This window comes from Gossypium hirsutum, chromosome A10 (genome assembly GCF_007990345.1).
Source record: "Gossypium hirsutum isolate 1008001.06 chromosome A10, Gossypium_hirsutum_v2.1, whole genome shotgun sequence".
NCBI classification, from domain to species: domain Eukaryota; kingdom Viridiplantae; phylum Streptophyta; class Magnoliopsida; order Malvales; family Malvaceae; genus Gossypium; species Gossypium hirsutum.
Genome location: NC_053433.1, coordinates 74,492,722 through 74,511,295, shown reverse-complemented (window position 1 = coordinate 74,511,295; position 18,574 = coordinate 74,492,722). Strand labels below are relative to the sequence as shown.

Sequence of the window (18,574 nt, the reverse complement as noted above, 5' to 3'; positions counted from 1 at the left end):
TTAGTAAATTCGGGCCGGGCCCGAGCCCGGACTAAAAATACCTTACTCGAGGCCCTATCCATTTTTTAAACAGACCTTATTTTTTGTCCAAATTTATTTTTCGAGCTTATATTTTTATCCAAACCCTCTTACATTTAGGGCGGGTATGGGCGGGTATTCGGGCCGACCCGAATAACCCAGCCTATAAAACATCTCTAATTTTTTTAAGTGGAGGTTGAATGGGATATGATCACCAACCACAAAAGTAAGAAGCACACCAGAGTTTGATGTTGTGTAATAATAATTGAATGCCACCAAGAAGAGTTAGAAAGCAGAGGAGATAGAGATGTCAAGTAGAATGCAGTACTGTTACAACCATGTTCTGCCATTGACAGCCATGGTTGCTGTGGAGTGCACAAATGTAGGGTTAAACGTTCTATTCAAAGAAGCAACAGCAAAGGGGATGAACCGCTATATCTTCATCACTTATTCTTATGCTGTTGGAACTCTTCTTCTCCTCCCTTTATCCTTCGTCTTTCCCAGGTTTTCCTTTTTGTTTCTCTTCTTATTATCATCATCCAGTTTTCACATAACACTATTGGAGTTTTGCTTGTTTTTGATGCAGTAGTAGAACAGTGATTCCCTCTTTGAAATTCCACCTTGGCTCTAGAATTTTCCTTCTTGGCCTTATTGGGTAATTGAATTTCTTTTTCTTTTCAGTTCTGGAAAAGATTTGAAGATGGAAAATGAAAACTAGATAACTTTTTTTTTTGTTTGTTTTATTTTGATAGGTATTTAGCTCAAATATGTGCATATAAGGGTATAGATTATAGCTCCCCAACTCTTGCTTCTGCCATCAGCAATCTTGAACCAGCTTTTACCTTCATACTTGCTGTTCTTTTCAGGTTTCTTCTTTCTACTTAACTTAAATTCAATAAAACCAAATCTAATTCTTCTTGTTTTCTACCTTTGATTTGATACTTTATAATCAACAAGATTGGAAAGAGTAGCTTTGAGAAGCTCCAGCGGTCAAGCTAAAATCATAGGGACTATAGCATCAATTTCAGGTGCATTACTAGTTGTTCTTTACAAAGGTCCTAAAGTTTTAGTTCAATGGCCCTTGGAATCTTCAGAGCCAAATTGGGTCATTAGTGGGATCTTACTTGCTACTGCCTATCTTCTATTTTCAATTTGGTACATTGTTCAGGTAAATCATTCATGTCCAATGACTGTAAAAGTACCATGAAATCCCTGTTAACAGTCAGATTGTATTTGGCTTTCTTTATTAAAAAAATTGGCAAATTAGTCTCAATATGTTAGATTAGAGAGCAAACAGATAATTTTATTAAAAATTTCATATATTTTTATTATTAAAAAATGACGTGACAGATAGAATAATTAGATAATTTCATGTGGAGTGTCACGCATTACTCATTTTGACATAAAGGGACTAATTTTTAATGTAGAAATTAATGAAATTTTTAATAAAATTAATTCAATGTACAGAAATTAATTTGCCCATTTTTTTAATATAAGAGACAAAAAACATTCTGACTATAAGTATAAGAGCCTCATGATACTTTTACCCTCCTACAAGTCATTGGATCCTCTACGATACTCAAAAGTTTCGTATAAACTGAACTAAATTTTGGATTTCGAAAACTTGTCAGACCCAAGTATTGGAGATTTACCCAGCTGAGCTGATTGTTGCACTGTTTTACAACTTATGTGGAGCAATTATCTCTGTACCTGTTTCCTTAATAACACAACCTAAGTTGAGTTCTTGGATACTAAGGCCTAGTGTTGCAGTCATTGCAGTACTGTACTCGGTAAGAACTTAATAATTAACTATAATTTGGTAGATACATATAGGCAAGTATATGGAATAACTTAGTATTTAATATTTTGAATGTGTATTTTGTGTTAGGGTGTTTTCCAATCCTTTAGCTCACTTGTGGTCACATGGGGCCTTCATTTGAAAGGGCCTGTATACATTGCAATTTTTAGCCCTGTATCAATCGCCATTGCTGCTTTTATGAGTGCAATTTTCCTTGGTGATTCTCTGCATCTTGGAAGGTACTAAAATTCTCTTTTCCATAGCTTTCATGTTACCAATTTCATATATTTTATCTTCAATTTGCAGTATTATTGGAGCAATTATAATATCAATGGGATTTTACGCTGTAATATGGGGTAAAGCGAAGGAAGGTGGAAGGGATTCATCATCTAGTGGTAAAGTTCACCTGTTGAAAGTGGAAGACATTGTAGAATAGCTGAATTGATTATTAATTGTTCCTGGAATCATCAAATGATTAGTTCAATGGCAATTGCAATACAATAAGAACACCAAAAGGGGTTTTGGATTTTCTCGGAATTTAGAGTAGATCACACCTAATGGATCATCTCTATTGTCTTCCATTGAAAAATAGTAATGTGGAGCTCATGAATGATATTATCATTTCAACCTAAATAATCCAATACTATTAGCAGCTCCGACAATCCTATACAAGTACCTGATATGAACACGACACTACAAATATAAAAACAAATATGATACCAATACATGAACATGACAAAATTAATAATAACACAATTATTTCAAAAATTCTATAATATGAACTAATTTAAACACAATAATGGTACAAAAAACCCACAAAATATAAATAATTTTTGTTAATTCTCAAACTGAGACCTCAGAAAGGAAAAATTCTCGAGTAATTTTGACTGTGGCCTAAAATGTTAGGTTCTTTAAGGACTTCTTTTCATGAACTGAAGATATAGATTCGCCACAGCAGGAATCTACTTGCAAAAAAAAAAAAAAAAAAACACAACTGTACACTTCTCCAGCTAAAAAACCAACGGATTTGAAAGCCAAAGTTAACAGAAAATACAGTTCAAAAATCTCGGAAACTCATTCTAGGGTCGACCTTTTTTCCAGCTGTACGCCCTGTTCCCCTATATCCACCTCTACCTCTACCTGTTCCTCTTCCTCTGCCTCTTCCTCTTGCACCAAAGCCTCGGCTAAATGATTTACCATGCTTCACCTCCACAAGTGAATGAAGCAACTCGTCACAAAGAATGCAACCAGTATGCAATGTAGCTCCATCTTCCAAAGGAGTTGTTTTCTTATTAAAATCTACCTCTATGATTGTTGAGTCACATTCAGCACAGCGGTCTCGGGTGGTGGCAATGCGGTGAGCACCCTCGGGGAGTAAGACAAGGCAATTGCATTTGTTGCAATACAGTCTCCATTTCGGAGCACTTACTGGGTCTAAAACTAGTGTTCCGCTGCATTCAGGGCAAGCACAGACTCCCTGGGCCACCACAGAATGTCGGCATGTGGGGTGTGGGCAGAGGAAGCACGGCATGCCTGCTCCCTTCCCCAACTTCCCTGTACTACCTATCTTTGCAGAACCAAAGAGAGTGTCTATTCCTTCAAATGGAGGGCTATTATAGCAGTACGGGCAAAGGGGGAATGACTTGCCTTCCGGACCGGGCAAGGAGAAGATCAAAAGCTCGAAATTATCCAGTGGACATGTAAGTTCCTTGTACAACTGTAGAAAATTAAAATGTAAGTCAGAAGGGACAACGTTAAGCACAGTCAATGATATAGATATGATGACATGACAATACAACCACTTATAAGGCTTTTCCTGCCATCAGCTTTCAAAACAACCTATAAGATCTGAAACATTGCCACACAATATGTGGCCACGTCTATATTTGTGTCATTGCTTGCGTTCTTTTGCATGTCAGTTGTGTAAATACAAGCTCAACACAAAATATTAAGTTACCGTGTTTAAAGATGTCAAGTTTATTACTGTTGTATTTTATTGAATATGTCATGTTTGTGCAATGTTTTAGTATCTTATTCAAAATTACCAAGTCTAGAGTACTATAATCCATGCAATTCTGTACGGCACATCAAGCTATTGAAAGAAAAAGACTAATCAAATCGAATCACATTTGCTATGCATAAGTTACATTCAGCTCTAATTTTCTTATAGATTAATTTCTTTAAAAAAATCAAAGACTAGTATTGTACACTCAGAAGACCAACATGGCTAGAGATAACAAGTTCAATCTTTCCTGTCATGTCACTGGGATGCCCCACCTTCAAATAGGTTTCTTTACAAGAGGAACAAGAGAGAGAAGACGAACCAGGCGCCTAAAGTTACGTATTGCTCCCTCTGCTCCATTGTGTTTGACCTTTCTAATCATTTTTTGTTAGATCAAAAAGGTCCTTGTGTGTGAATTTTTCAATCTACCAAACTCAACTTCGAACATCTTTTTAAAAACATACTGAATTTAAAATTTAAGAAATACGTTCTGGAAATTTTGAAATTCTATATTTGTAAATCTTATTTATTTAAGATGTTATTAAAAATAATGATCAAACTTATTTTAGTCTGATCCAAAAAGCCAATAAGGGAAACAAGTTTGGATGAGGAAGTAGTACATTCTAGAATCAAACCATGCAGAGGAGGAAATGAAAGAAAAAGCGAGAAGGTGGGGGGATGGAGTCGAAGATGAACTAGGCAAGCTAAGGGAAGACATTTACCATATACCATAGTGCTTAACTAGTTTTCCTTCTAATACAAGGATTTTGCGCAAACACAAAATCTATGTGCCACTTATATGCAAGGACTAACATCCACACAAAACATGCTTTAGTGAAAATATAAATTTTGAAAAGGTCTAGGATTTCAGTGTTACCTTGATTGTGCCTTTTTGAGGAAGATAGTAAACTTCTTCACATGTGCCACAAAACATACGTTGTGGTTGTGCAGAAATGTACTTCATGTACCGCAAACATTTACCACATCTACTAAGATTACGCCCCGAATCAGCTAGTGGAGAGAATTGTGCTTCAAACAATGCATCCATGTTCTCTATCTGGAAAAAGAAGGGGGGAGTTAAAGTGATGAATAAATAATTCTAAACTACAATATCCAAAAGCAATCATAAAAATCAGTAACATAAGCTCTCAAACCTGCTGAAGAAAATAACAGAATTTTTGCATGAATTGTTGGAGTACATGCTGCACAACACGAGAATGATTGGCCTGACCCTTAGCAACCAAAGTGATCTGGTGCTCAATGAAACTGCGTATGTCTGGCAAACAAAGATCCGGATCAATACATTGATAGCCTCTTATCAATGTTATGCCTAAAGTAGTTGGAACCAACCTCCTACCAGCTTGAACCTGCATTTTAAGTAAGAATGAAATATCAATCTCGTGCAAAGATAAACTAAACTATTTTGCATACCAATGCTAACCATCACAAGGGTAAACTTAAATTAGTTGCTTAATTTATAAACCTGAACATAGTTCCGTTCACATATGTTGTTTATATGCACAGGTATTGATGCATCTGTGCCTATCCCGTTCTTCTCCATTAGAGAAATGAGCTCACTCTCACTGAGATAATCAGGAGGTGAAGTTTCACCCTAAGGAATTTACAAAATCGGGCATCAGTATCAATATTTGAACACTTGATGATTCGCTAAATGGAACTGCATATATTACCTCATATAACTCCACTCTTGAAACTTCAATTTTCTCTCCCTTTGTAAACTGGGGTAGATTTTTCTCATTTATGGCCAACCATGGCATAATATATGTAAATCCTTGTACTGTGACACGCTGCCCAATGCAATGGAAGAATTCTCCACCAATTGAAAATTCTATTTTTGTCCTGAAATAGGCAGCAAAGATACATATTGTGAAAGAAAAGCGAATAATAAAATATAATTAACCAATAATAATCAAAATGTTTCGGTGGCAAATCAACAGATGAGAAGATGGCTAATCATGCATTAGAACCACAGAATGTTTCAGTGGCACCAATTGCATTCATTTTTTACATTGATCACAATAGGATATAAGAAACTGCTGGAAATAACTAAACTAAATAAACAAGAATACGCATTAGGCTATTACCTCACATATTTGCAGTCAGGAGACACAGTTCCCATAAAATGTTGACAGATATACTGATATAATCTCCAAGAATCATTCCCAAGAACATCCTCAGTTGCTGGTCGCATTGGAGTTATAGGAGGATGATCACCAGCATCTGTTCCTGTCCGTGGTTTATGATAACCTTCAGCAAGCAGTCTTTGGACACAATCACGCCATGATGGATTGTTCTCTAGTACCTTAAGCGTGCCTTCGAAGTCAAATGATGAAGGATATGCTGTACTTTCAGTTCGCGGATAGCTAAACCGCCAAAATTCCAAAAGGAGAATAAATAAATAAAACAATTACTACTGAATACAATGGAAGTACAAAATAAAATGCAGTTATACATGAAGTAAAATGCAACAATGTTATTTATCGTAATACTTTCTTAACCATGCGTATTAGAACCAGGAATAGTAATTAATGAATCTAAACCATAACCCCTAATTTTCATCATTCAAGGCTCCAAAACATCAGTTAAGGAAGCACCTGCAAATTCAGAAAACCATTAACCCATGATTTAGTTAGGTATATAAAGACTAATCACATAGTTTTTAATTTATTATTGTATAGTCTAAACAATACAATGAAAGTATGCATGCCTGTGTATATCTACTTCCATCAAAAGGAGACATAGAACTAAGCTCCAGACAAGACAACCCTCTTAAACCTAGACACACACAATGCTTTGTACCAATCCTGACAACCCTAAAAGAGAAAAAGATTCAGAGTATATAGTCTTACAGTCACCACAAAACAGAGTTTAGTACTGAACTTTAATCATCAATTAAATATAAATGCAACAGAAGTACTAAATCATCCAGATTTCATTTCCAAACCCTATGTTGAGTCTAGGTAAAACTAATATCATTCTATTAAAAAAATCAGTCATCTAAATAGCTAAATCTTTAGCAACAACATTTAACACCAGTTCCAAAGACTCAACAGGTCATATCCAAGAATATCGATACAGAATCTATATGCTTTCTTCATAATAACAAATTACAATGGAATAGCCAAAATCAGTAAGCTGTTGACAGCCTAGAATCCTAGCTGCTCAAAGCCAATATTGACAGCCATGAGATTCTTCCATTCTCTGTAAATTAGGGATTGTATATCATTCCTTACCTGCCTTAGATTTTTCTCTTTGTATAAATACCTATGTAATCATATTTTTGTATGAGTGAAAATTATTCAAATCCCTCTAAAATTCATCTCTCAAATATTTAATTTCAACATAAGCAAAGATACAAAGAAACTCATTGTAATCTAAAACAGTGAGAGAAGAGGACCTTATGAAGCCTTGAGTGTATAAGCGTTCAGCAAGTTGCATGGCTGTCTGAGGTCCATAGCCTAATGCACTTGAAGCAACCTGAACAAAATTAAGAAGGGTTATCCTGATATATTTTATTTACTTATGGTGTAAACCATGCAAGAGTCTAAAAAATTTACTTCCAAAGGTCCAAAAAGTTGGGATTACCAATTTGAAATTTTCAATAATTTTTTAGAAGAAAGCCGCTTTGAGGAACAGCAGAAGCAAATGTTAAGATACCTGCTTCTGTTATCAATTACTTTTATTGCCCTTTTTCTTTACAACTTAACATTGTGTGCTGATATTGGACATTTTATCTCAAACAAACACTTCTTTTTAATCATAGCAATGCCAAATGCCCACATTGCAACCACAAATTTTCTCCATATCTTTCAAACTGCATGCCTTTAACCATGATTTTCATTCACACCAACAATGTCACACTAGATCTTATAGTTACAAAAACAGAAAATTCAGCAAGATCTAATTTGTCCATAAGGAATCAGCCATGCAACAATAGAACATCTTACAAAAAGAATGTTACGTGATCGAAAGCAATCTACATTCACTCTTTCCTCATTGGATACATCAATATGCTATTCATGTAACAACTAGCCATAAAAAGCAAAGATTTTTATACCCATATATGGTCCACCCAACATGTCCGAAGTAATTTACAGTTCTTTTAAGCAGCTATTCAAGAATCAAGTAGAAAATTACTTTTACAAGTAAAAAAATAAGAGCAATTCATAATTCTTCTAACCTTCAAAAGATTTACTGTATTGAGACCAGAAGGTCGACCTTTAGTTTCCTGTTTTTCTGATACAACAATTACTTCAAGAATTCCATCCTCAGTCACCAACTTTTGAAACATCATAGCAACCTGAAAATATACCAAATATCATCAGTTAGCATAGCTCGTTAAAACTCCAAGAGAAACATCAATAAATTCTTTTTTTACAAGGACTCACATCTATGTCAAACAACTTTTGACGTTTCCATTCTAGCTGGAGCTCATAACCATTCTGAATAATATAAGGATGTAATGCCCAAAATTTTTCAGGTTTGAAAGTATTAATTTGCAGATAACGCTGTACGCAAAACCCAAGGGTAGGAGTTTGACATGGTCCATAGCTGGAATAAGCAATTAATTAGAAGATTATGTAGTGCACCGAAGTTGGCCAAAAAGATTATCAGTTGCTGCGAAGCAAAAAATAAACAAACCACCTTTATGGGATAGTAGTCAGTGTAACTCTAGAGAAAGAAGACAAAGCAAAAAGAAAACAATCAACATTGCCTAGTCTAAAGGTAAAATGAAAGGCTAAAAGTATAAAAATAAGCAAGACCATAAACTTGCAGATAGCTGTACAGAACAAGAAATCTAGAAAAGAAGCTAGCTAAATCAATATCCAGAAAACAAAAATTGTGAATAAGCAAAGGTAAAACAACACCAAGAATGACGTTTCTGTATGTTCAGCATGGGGCGCCCTAAATCAATGGAGCTTGAGTTTAAAGCGGACACTAGTAATGATGAAGGATAACTAAGAAATAACTGTTAATTAATGGCCAAAGAAACAAGGGTGGGAGCTGAAAGAAAGATCTGGTTGTTCAAGGTACGCCAGAGGAGGGGGAAAACTCCCTTTTACTTTTTTTTCCCCAAACTATTTTTACAATTTTTAATTTTATTCCTTTTTTAAATTATTAATTTTAGTAACTTTTATTTTATTATTTTATGTCTTATTAAAATTTTAATATTTTTTATTCACTTATTATATATACACACATCTTAATCTAATTGAACAAGTTTTAGGAAGAAGAATGATTCTCTCTTCTTACTTCTAATCTGAATACAGCCTTTTTAAAGAATAGCAGGAAAAATAAAAAAGGAAATAATCTCTAGAAATTAGCCTATCCCTAAAAATTAGTAATTTGATTATGGCTAATAGTACAAGGAAATTCCTAGCACTAATGTAGAAAATCTGCTTAATTTAAAGAATTCCAACACTCCCCCTCAAGCTGGAGTGTAGATGTGAATCAAACCCAACTTGCCCATAATTTCTTCGAACATTTTTCTTGAAATGCAACCCCTTACCAGGAGTCCCTTTTAAGTATCTCAATATCCTGTAGGCAGCTTCCAAATGTTTATTCCGTTGATATCTCCCCCTGTCTACTTCTTCTCCATCCTTATCAGTTCCTAATTTAAGGTTGGGTTCCATAGGAGTCTTGTCTATGTTCTTTGGAGTTTCTACAGAGTCAACATTAGAAACAAAGGCATTGTAGGATTTAGACAAGTTTCCATAGGATACAAACCGAGAAATGGGATGTTGACTGCAGCTCCTAGTGCCCTTTCTTACTGCAATTGGAGGATGGATGGAAGATGGAGGAGAAACTTCTTCCTCAGGACAGTCCTTGGGTAAAGATGGCATAGGCACTGCTGTTTCGGTCTCAGGCAGCTGATGTCTCCGAGAGTATACACGAAGTCCCTGAGTTTTTCCTTGTTTTTCAGAATGAGTGGGCTGTTTTTCTTCATTAGTATGATTAATCACCCTTGTTTCTTGTTGCTGAACAGTGGAGATAGGAAAAACAGGTTCCAAAACAGGAATAACAGTGGCTGTAGGATTTTCAGCAGGTTTTGTAGTTGTGGTAGGGCTGACAGGTTCCAAAACAGGAATAACAGTGGCTGTAGGATTTTCAGCAGGTTTTGTAGTGGTGGTAGGGCTGATAGAGTCTTGAGGTATAATGAGAAGATTGCTCAAGGTCTCATCTTCACTAAGTATCTCCCCCTGAAGATGAGAGGCTGAAAAATATGGCTCGTTTTCGAAGAAAGTAACATCAAGGGACACAAACATCCGGTGTAAGGTTGGAGAGTAGCACTTGTACCCTTTTTGTGCAGGTGAATAACCAATAAAGACACAAGTGTGAGCTCTAGGATCAAGTTTAGATCGGTTAGGTTGATGGTTGTGGACAAATGCTTTGCAACCAAATGTTTTGGTTGGGAGATTAGGAGCACGAAACAAGGGAAAATTTTTTTGAAAAGTATGTAAAGGTGTTTGAAAGTTTAATACCTTTGATGGAAGTCGGCTTATAAGATAACAAGCAGTGAGGACAGCTTCTCCCCATAAATACTTTGGTACACCCATAGTAAACATAAGGGCACGAGCCACGGCTACAAGGTGTCTGTTTTTCCTCTCGGAAACCCCGTTTTGTTGAGGGGTGTCAAGACAAGAACTTTGATGTATGATTCCTTGCTCAGAAAGATAAGGACTTAGGATAGAATTAAAGTACTCTCTCCCATTATCAGTTCTAAGGGTGTGAATATTTGAATTGAACTGAGTTCGAATCATTGAATGAAAATTTTTGAAGACTCTAGAGACTTCGGATTTTTCTTTAAGGAGATAGACCCAACAAACTCTAGTGTGGTCATCAATGAAAGTTATGAACCACCTAGCCCCTGTGATGTTTTTTACTCGACTGGCTCCCCATAGATCGCTGTGAATTAAAGAGAAAGGTTGAGATTGAACATAAGGTTTCAAAGGATAAGGGACACAAGTATGTTTAGACAGTTGACAAACTTCACAGTTCAATGAACTAATTTTCTTATTTAGAAATAGTAGAGGAAACAGTTTCTTCAAGTACATGAAATTCGGGTGTCCTAGTCTACGATGCCATAGCATGATAGAATCGTCTTTTGATGTAGATAAGGCCATCCCTTCTTTTGAACTGTTTTTGTTCCAAACATATAAGCCATCATTAACTTCAGCAGTGCCAATCATCTTCCCCGATTCCTGTTCCTGAACCACACAACCGAAAGCAGAAAATTCAGCAAGTACTTTTTCATCCTTGGTAAGCTTGCTAATTAAGAGTAAATTACAGGAAAAATTTGGAACATGTAAAACTTTATCAAGGGAAAAATTTTCAGTAAGTCTCACTGTCCCCATTCCAGCCACCGGCGAGTAAGATCCATCAGCTATGCGAAACTGAGAGTGATCATGACAAGGTAAATAGGTGTGAAACAAACTTAGATTACCTGTCATGTGGTCGAATGCACCCGAGTCTAGTATCCAGGAAGTTGTGATAGGTTCGTGTGTAGTATTTAAAGCAGTACCTTGAATAGCTAGTGACCAACTGGCTGTAGGAGTCCCGAGTAGTTTATGAAGAGCCTCAAGTTGAGTTTTGATTACCCTAACATTCTGAGCATCTTCTTCAGTAGTAGATATCATTGCTGCCTTGTTTTCTTTCTGTTTTTTTTCTTCAGGATAGCCATGGAGTTTGAAACATTTCTCCTTGGTATGCCCAACCCGATTACAGTGGCTACACCATGGCCTTTTTGAACCAGAATCAATTCCATCTTTGAACCTTTGAGATTGAGGGCCTATTGAAATAAGAGCAGAGTTCTCGGAAGGATGATGACCAGCTACGGTCAATGGTTTTAATTCTTTTGCGTCTCCCAACATAATAAGACGCCGTTTCTCTTCCCTCATTACTTCAGCAAATGCTTCTCCTATGGTTGGCAGTGTGGTTCTGCCTAGTATTTGTCCTCGGACCTCATCAAGATCACGATTTAGTCCTGCTAGGAACTCATAGAGACGTTCTTTGTTAAGATGATCCATGAACTTGGTGTGTTCCAAGCCCTCGCCCCAATCAACTTCATAATACATGTCTAACTCCTGCCATAAGATCTTTAGGTTGTTGTAATATTGAGTGACTTCAAGTGTTCCTTGTCGAATATCTTTCAACTTTAATTTGATCTCGAATACTTGGGAAGTATTTCCAAGATCCAAGTAATTCTCCTTGATTGCATCCCACATTTCTTTGGCAGTTTTGAAAAAAAGATACGTTCGGCTTATATGACCTTCCATCGAATTTATAAGCCAAGCCATAACCATTGAGTTGTTAAGCTCCCAAGTTGCATAACCAGAGTCTGTTGATGCTGGTCGAGGAATTTGTCCATTAATGTACCCAATTTTTCCTCGGCCACGAAAAACCATAAGGACAGATTGTGACCATTGCAGAAAATTTTTTCCATCTAATCGATGATTTGTGATTATAAGAGAAGAGTTAAGGTCACCTTGTGGGATTCCTTGACTGTGATTTTGAGTTATTTCTGAGATCTCAGTCTCAGAGAAATTTTCGGTGTCACCCATGGGAGTAGGGTTTCTAACAAAGAAAAACAGAACAAGAGAAGAGAAGAAAGAGCAGGATCAAATGGATTCCTGATGCTCTTGATACCATGAACAAGTTTTAGGAAGAAGAATGATTCTCTCTTCTTACTTCTAATCTGAATACAGCCTTTTTAAAGAATAGCAGGAAAAATAAAAAAGGAAATAATCTCTAGAAATTAGCCTATCCCTAAAAATTAGTAATTTGATTATGGCTAATAGTACAAGGAAATTCCTAGCACTAATGTAGAAAATCTGCTTAATTTAAGGAATTCCAACACTAATGTATCTAATAATCGTTTTCTCTTCTCCCTGTAATTCAACTCACTGCAATTGTTGCTTTTGTATTCAAGCATGTATCCTACTATTGATTTTAGCACGACCATTGTTTCCAATCTCACTAGAGCAAACCTCACATGTCCTTCCAAATAGACCCTACATTATCAAAATAGAAAGGGCAGAAATATAAGGCAATGACTAATTCATATGTCAATAAAATATTATCACCAATAGAACTACGATGTAATCCTCGACTCTGGTATAAGCAAATGAGAACTGACACGCACAAACTTCTCTGTGGGCATAAAATTATTAAGCAAATAAAAACCCCAAGGAAAAAAATGGAAAAAGAACTAAAAAATGATAGGAGAGGTGAAAGAACCAACGAGATAACCCTGGAGTCAAGATTCCCATATTTTCCTTGAAAATAACTAGTTTGAAATCGTGTAAATGCAACACCAACTTTCAAATCTATCTCTTGCCGAGCATCCACAGCAAGTGCCTCGTGTCTGTTTGGTTCCACCAGGTTGTCCATAGCCTTCAAAATGTCCTTCTCAGTCACAGAAGAAAACCGAGCACGATAAACCCTTTTCTTTGCCTCATTCACTGGAAATCTCGTACATTCAATGACTGCAAGAAATTTATAATGATGATAATGAGTTAAATAAGAAGACATGCAAATCTGTAATTCAGTCATTGAATGTATGTGCAAGAAATCTCATACATTTAAAGACTGGAAAACCCGTACATCACTTTTCAGTATAATCACAATTGGAAAAACAAATAATTTTGTTCTTTCTTCTTCTTTTTCCAAAGTAATTATAAAACAGTAATACAGATTAATTTACAGGGAATAAGACATGGTACCATTTATCCTCTCATAAATTCGCTTAATAATTTGATAAGTTCATGGACCAACAAACTTCACAGTGATGTACATGGAACTACAAAAAGCAAAAAGAATATATATATACCTTCAAAACAAATGTTCTCTCCTTCACGATCACAATCCAACCATAGTACCAAATAACCACAACCACGCGCTTCTTGACTTAAATGTTTAGAAATATGAGCCTGATTAACCAAAAAAGTTATTAGAAATTTATATTTAAAAAGGAGTTATTGCTTAAGAAATATTGCACCAGAACAAGGAGCTAAACACACTCGTCACCAAGAAATAAAATGCAGATCGGACCATAATGTGATGGAGAAACAAATTTTTTGTTTGCCCGACCAACTCCAACTATCAGGTTTACTGTCATATACTTTATGCACTGTGACTATGGTATGCGCCTTGGCGTAAAATCTAGTCACAGGTCTAGACGAGAAAGAATTCTTGCTTCGACCTATGGTTACTCAAAAGGGCAGATTCATCCTTGACTGAACCCCCTCTCATAATAACATTTCTTTTGATAGAATAATTGCTTTCCTCTTTATTTCATATTGGCAGCCTTTTATAGACTGTTAATAACAAAGGAAAGAGTCCTAATTGACATAAAATAGAATTCCTAACTTAGAGTTTATGAAGGAAACAAAAACCTAATATAGTAAAACTAAAACTCTTAGTAAAACCTGATATAATAAATAAATAAAACTAAATACTCCTATTGCAATTAAAGCGTCCATATCAGACTACAGCAGGTTGGAAGGTTTAAGTAGGTCAACATTCCAAGTTAAACTACATCCAAATCCTTACGAGACATGAATTTTAGAGAACTCATATATGAAATTAATTTACAATTCAAGTGCAAATTTTCATTCACTCACTAAGTGCATAAGGCAGACATATCTGATAATAATAAACTAATCTGTGAATTTGCGTAGGCATTTCCATGGCAGGAAGAGAGACACTTTTAATTCCATCACTAAATTGCTGAGATACATCCCGGAATTCAGACATATTTGTCAACTACTGCCATCACATGAAATGCTGAGGTCATGATAATAGGAACACAATTCTTTTAGTAATGCCAAGTTGACACAAAAATCACTAAAAAGAACAACAAAGTAGAAAATTATAAAGGTAGATAGGAAGCCACATAGACTATATACCCTGGGGTTTGCTTCTGTCTTGACAACTGAAGCTTGAAATAGGTCCAGAGGATTAGTGGCGTTCCAGTCTTGGTAAGACGCTGGAAAATCTACACTAGATTTGTACAATAAAGAAAAAAGGAAAAAAATATCATCACCAGGAATCAAGATAATCAATTATACAAGATAAGGCTACAATAGGTAAACATAAAAAAAGTAACAAACAAAATTAGCAGTTCTCTAACATCTACAAGCCATTTTGTTATGGAGTCAAACTGTAAATTGCAATATTGCTTAGACTAAATTTCACTGCACCATATAGCTGCATATGTTCTTCCTGAATCAAAAGAGTCAAACTTTACGTAATGTCTTTTCCTGTATCAAAATATTCACTCAAGCCTTGTCATACTATTTTTTAACTAGAATAGACATAAAATAACTTCAAAAGGAGAAAAGCATCAGCATTCTGGGCACCTAAATATAATAAAACCTCAAGTGGCAGTCAGCATAAGACAAGAAAACCAAAAGAAAATAATCTTTTTTTTTTTCAGTTTTTCAGGGAGAAAAAAGACCTGAATACATGTCCAATAACTGAAGTAACTTTATAATGGGCATGAAAGCCAAGAAACTTCCCGTTGAACTCGTGGACTTCCGTACTACCTTTCCTTGTTGACATCTGACAAATGTAATAGAACTTGTAAGTAACTAGCAATATTCAATGGCAAAAACTGAAAATTTGGCACAGCATTTACAAAAAGGACAATGGTATCCTAACCAAAACATGAAATGCTTCATGATTAGTACTAATATGCTAAAATGAAACTGATATAAGAAAGAAAAAGGAAAAGAAGATCGATTTAGCATTGCATCCGACACATAAGAGCACTATGCATTACTTCTACTAAATGTTATTTTAAACCAAATCCAACACTGACCAAGGGGTATGGAATTTTCCAAACAGATTATTGTTCATTCAAAAAAGAAGCCATTAGTAATGTAGCTCAAGAACAAATATTAGAAGGAGAATCAAACAAATCAAGCATTGATTGAATTCAGTGATGTCAAGGCGAGAACCTAGGTACTAAGACACAGCGCAAATGGCCATTGCCGCCTCAAGGTGAGGCGACTTCGATCAGGCGAGCACTTGGTGCGCTTTTCAGGCGCCTTTGTTGCAAAGCCAGACGCAAAAAAAGTGCACTTCACTAAAGAGCCATTCCATTCTCCATTCCCGTGATTCTTTTTTTTTTTTGACTTATAAAACAAAAATATAATAAAATATAATAAATGACATTTTTAATTAATTATGGACATAATTTTATTATATAAAAACCTAGTTAACTCTTAAAAGTTAAAACTTTTCAAGAGAAGATGAAGATGAAGGAAATTTAGAGCTAGTTTCTGATGATGATATTTAATTTCGTTCTTATGGTGTTTTATTTTACAATGCATTAAGTAAATTATTGAACTTAAACTATTGAACAATGTTTTGAATTTATAAATTGAATTATATTAAAATTTGTGTACATTTTACATTTTACATATAATTTATATTTATGTGCTTGCGCCTTGGTTTACGCAGGCGAGCGCTTTTTTTGCGTCTCACGCCTCATGCCATATAGAGGTTCTAGCGCCTCAAGTGTGCCTCGTGCCCTTGAAAACATTGATTGAATTTCTATAATTCAAAAGAAGGCAATGCCAACATTCTCTTAAAGGGCTTTCTAATATAAAATTCAATAATTTGCTTTAACTTACGTAGCCTAAAATAAAAATTAATGGAACTAATTAAATCTTCATAAATATAGAACATTTTCTTATTTCTCTAAACTTCGTTTTCTTTTCGAATGTCTGCTCTCGGAATGAAGTCAATGGTCAATAACATCCTAAAGAAGAAACCTAATCAAGATTAAATATTTCAAAGTTCAAATTTACAGAATCAGAATAATTACAAGGGGATTTCACAAAATAAGAGAGAGCTTAAGCATACCTGGCCACGAGAGAGTACGGAAGCAATGGAGAGTGCGATGCTAGGCTTCTCCGCCACCTGTAAAAGCAGTGAGAAAAATCAACTTAAACAATAAGCATGAAGAAATTTATTTTATGATTAATTTTATGCATTTAGCAAAAAGAAATTGAAATTGAAAATTTTCAAAAGCTTTGTTTGATTGATTACCATTAGAACTTTGGGAGGCGAAGACATATTCGAATTTAAACCTGATTTTTCCAATTTCCAGTTCCACTATATTTGTTGAGTTTTTCAGCTTCAACTTTGGCTCTAAATAATAGGCATCGCGAAGAAAAACGACGTAGTTTTTAGTTTAAATTCTCTCTATCCCCTAGCACGCTTATTAATCCCATATCGGTCCAAACGTCCCATAGATGATCCGGTGTCGGGATTCTTTTTCCCCACTAGAATTAAAATTCAATATATTATCTGGAATAAATATTATAATTATATTATTAGTATTGATTATTGCTGATTATATTACTTAAAAGTTTACATAAAAATGAAAGAAATGTTTCGTTATAATGGAAAGGTTGAATGTTTAATATCAAATTGTTTAATTTTATTGATTTTATTAAAAACATTCCTAAAAAAATATAAAAAGACTCTTCACTTATTTTATATAAATAATTATTTTTTAATCATATTTCAATGAATTGATGTTTGGTTGATTAATGACAGAAACTTAATTAAAAATTTAAATAATAGCATAGGTGTTACATGATAAATATGATACAAAATCCAAAATAAATTTATTTAAAATTTTAATTATTCTACTCAATTTGTATGAATCAAACCTTTAATAATAATTTTAAAAAATTTGATAAGCTCCTTGTATATATCTTTGAGAGAGGAGGATAGGTTAAAGTGTTGGTTTCAAATTGGTAAGGTTTTCCAACTTGCAAGACAAAGGAAGAACTATGGGAAGGGTTATGACTAGTGTTCAATGCATCTATGCGTTTGTAGGAATTGATCATTTTAGTTTGTTGGTTGTCTCAGGCCTGGGTTTGAGCTCTCGATTAGTATAACAATATGTCCCATTTTATGGCTAAGGCCAGTAATAAAGTGACCTGGCAAAGACCTAATAAAGGTGGTCAAAAGATTTGTTGATTTCATTCTTATTCATTGTGGGTTTGAGCTTTGAGGGAGGAGTAAGAATTTAAAAAGTCAAGTTACTTAACTTTGTTGTATTCTATGAAGGATTGTATCCTTAAGGGACTAAACTCCGCCACTTAAATGGGAGCGAATTTTGAAAAAGTTGAATTATTTGACTATGTTTCATACCCTAAGGAATTGCATACTCTAAAGGATTGAGCTCTACTAATTAAGTGGGAGTGAGTTTTCGAAAAAATCAATTTATTTCACTTATTCTATACCTTAAGGGTGTGTCATTTAAGGGATTGAGCTCTAACAAATAAGTGGGTGTGGGTTTTAGAAAAGTAAAATTATTTGACTATGTTCTACCCTTAGAGGAATTATGTCCTCTAAGGGAAAAAGTATAGTGACTACGAGTTTTGGTAGGAAAAAGTACAATTGTCATGATTTGCAAATCATCATGACATTTGTACTTTTTTCTTAAAAGGCAACTTACATTAATGCAAATTAAACATCATTTAGGGAAATGGCACTTCAGCGTAATGATGGCGAGTGGAAATTTCTAATTTTATGATTATCCCACTTGAGACAAATGGCTTGAGATTATTAGTTCGTTGTGTACATGCTCTATTAAGGAGGAAAGGCGTGGTAGGTGGTTTTAAATATCTATAGACTGCCAAATTAGAGAAGTTTGTCATTTCATAGTCTCATTTGACTTCAAGTATTTTGATAGGGTTTGTGTCTCTATATAT

The 18,574-nt window shown here is 34.9% G+C and overlaps 2 protein-coding genes across 11 annotated transcripts; one reads left to right on the top strand and one right to left on the bottom strand.

The window, feature by feature from the left end:
- Positions 1–216: 216 nt before the first annotated feature.
- On the top strand, positions 217–2,344 carry LOC107902041 (WAT1-related protein At5g40240). 3 transcript variants are annotated; one of them, XM_016828286.2, is made up of 7 exons: positions 217–522; positions 605–673; positions 771–884; positions 976–1,186; positions 1,650–1,808; positions 1,907–2,055; positions 2,123–2,344. In XM_016828286.2, the coding sequence occupies exons 1-7, from the start codon at positions 326–328 to the stop codon at positions 2,250–2,252; spliced, it is 1,029 nt and encodes a 342-aa protein (XP_016683775.1). In that variant the 5' UTR covers positions 217–325; the 3' UTR covers positions 2,253–2,344. The 3 variants fall into 3 exon arrangements, with proteins under 3 accessions (XP_016683775.1, XP_016683783.1, XP_016683793.1); XM_016828294.2 differs by having other exon boundaries at positions 225–522; positions 608–673; XM_016828304.2 differs by having other exon boundaries at positions 225–522; positions 1,907–2,033.
- Positions 2,345–2,639: 295 nt separating this feature from the next.
- Positions 2,640–17,119, bottom strand: LOC107902060 (DNA topoisomerase 3-beta). 8 transcript variants are annotated; one of them, XM_016828327.2, is made up of 15 exons: positions 16,896–17,119; positions 16,710–16,766; positions 15,298–15,401; positions 14,747–14,840; positions 13,669–13,768; positions 13,081–13,324; positions 8,228–8,390; positions 8,020–8,139; positions 7,237–7,316; positions 5,924–6,202; positions 5,510–5,678; positions 5,302–5,430; positions 4,973–5,185; positions 4,696–4,875; positions 2,640–3,533 (listed from the first exon to the last, which is right to left on the bottom strand). In XM_016828327.2, exons 1-15 carry the CDS (start codon positions 16,920–16,922, stop codon positions 2,874–2,876), a joined length of 2,619 nt encoding a protein of 872 aa, XP_016683816.2. In that variant the 5' UTR covers positions 16,923–17,119; the 3' UTR covers positions 2,640–2,873. The 8 variants fall into 8 exon arrangements, 7 of the variants coding, with proteins under 7 accessions (XP_016683816.2, XP_040935284.1, XP_040935283.1 ...); XM_041079350.1 differs by lacking the exon at positions 16,896–17,119 and adding an exon at positions 14,462–14,606 and having other exon boundaries at positions 14,747–14,835; positions 16,710–16,730; XM_041079349.1 differs by lacking the exon at positions 16,896–17,119 and having other exon boundaries at positions 14,747–14,835; positions 16,710–16,742.
- Positions 17,120–18,574: the final 1,455 nt, after the last annotated feature.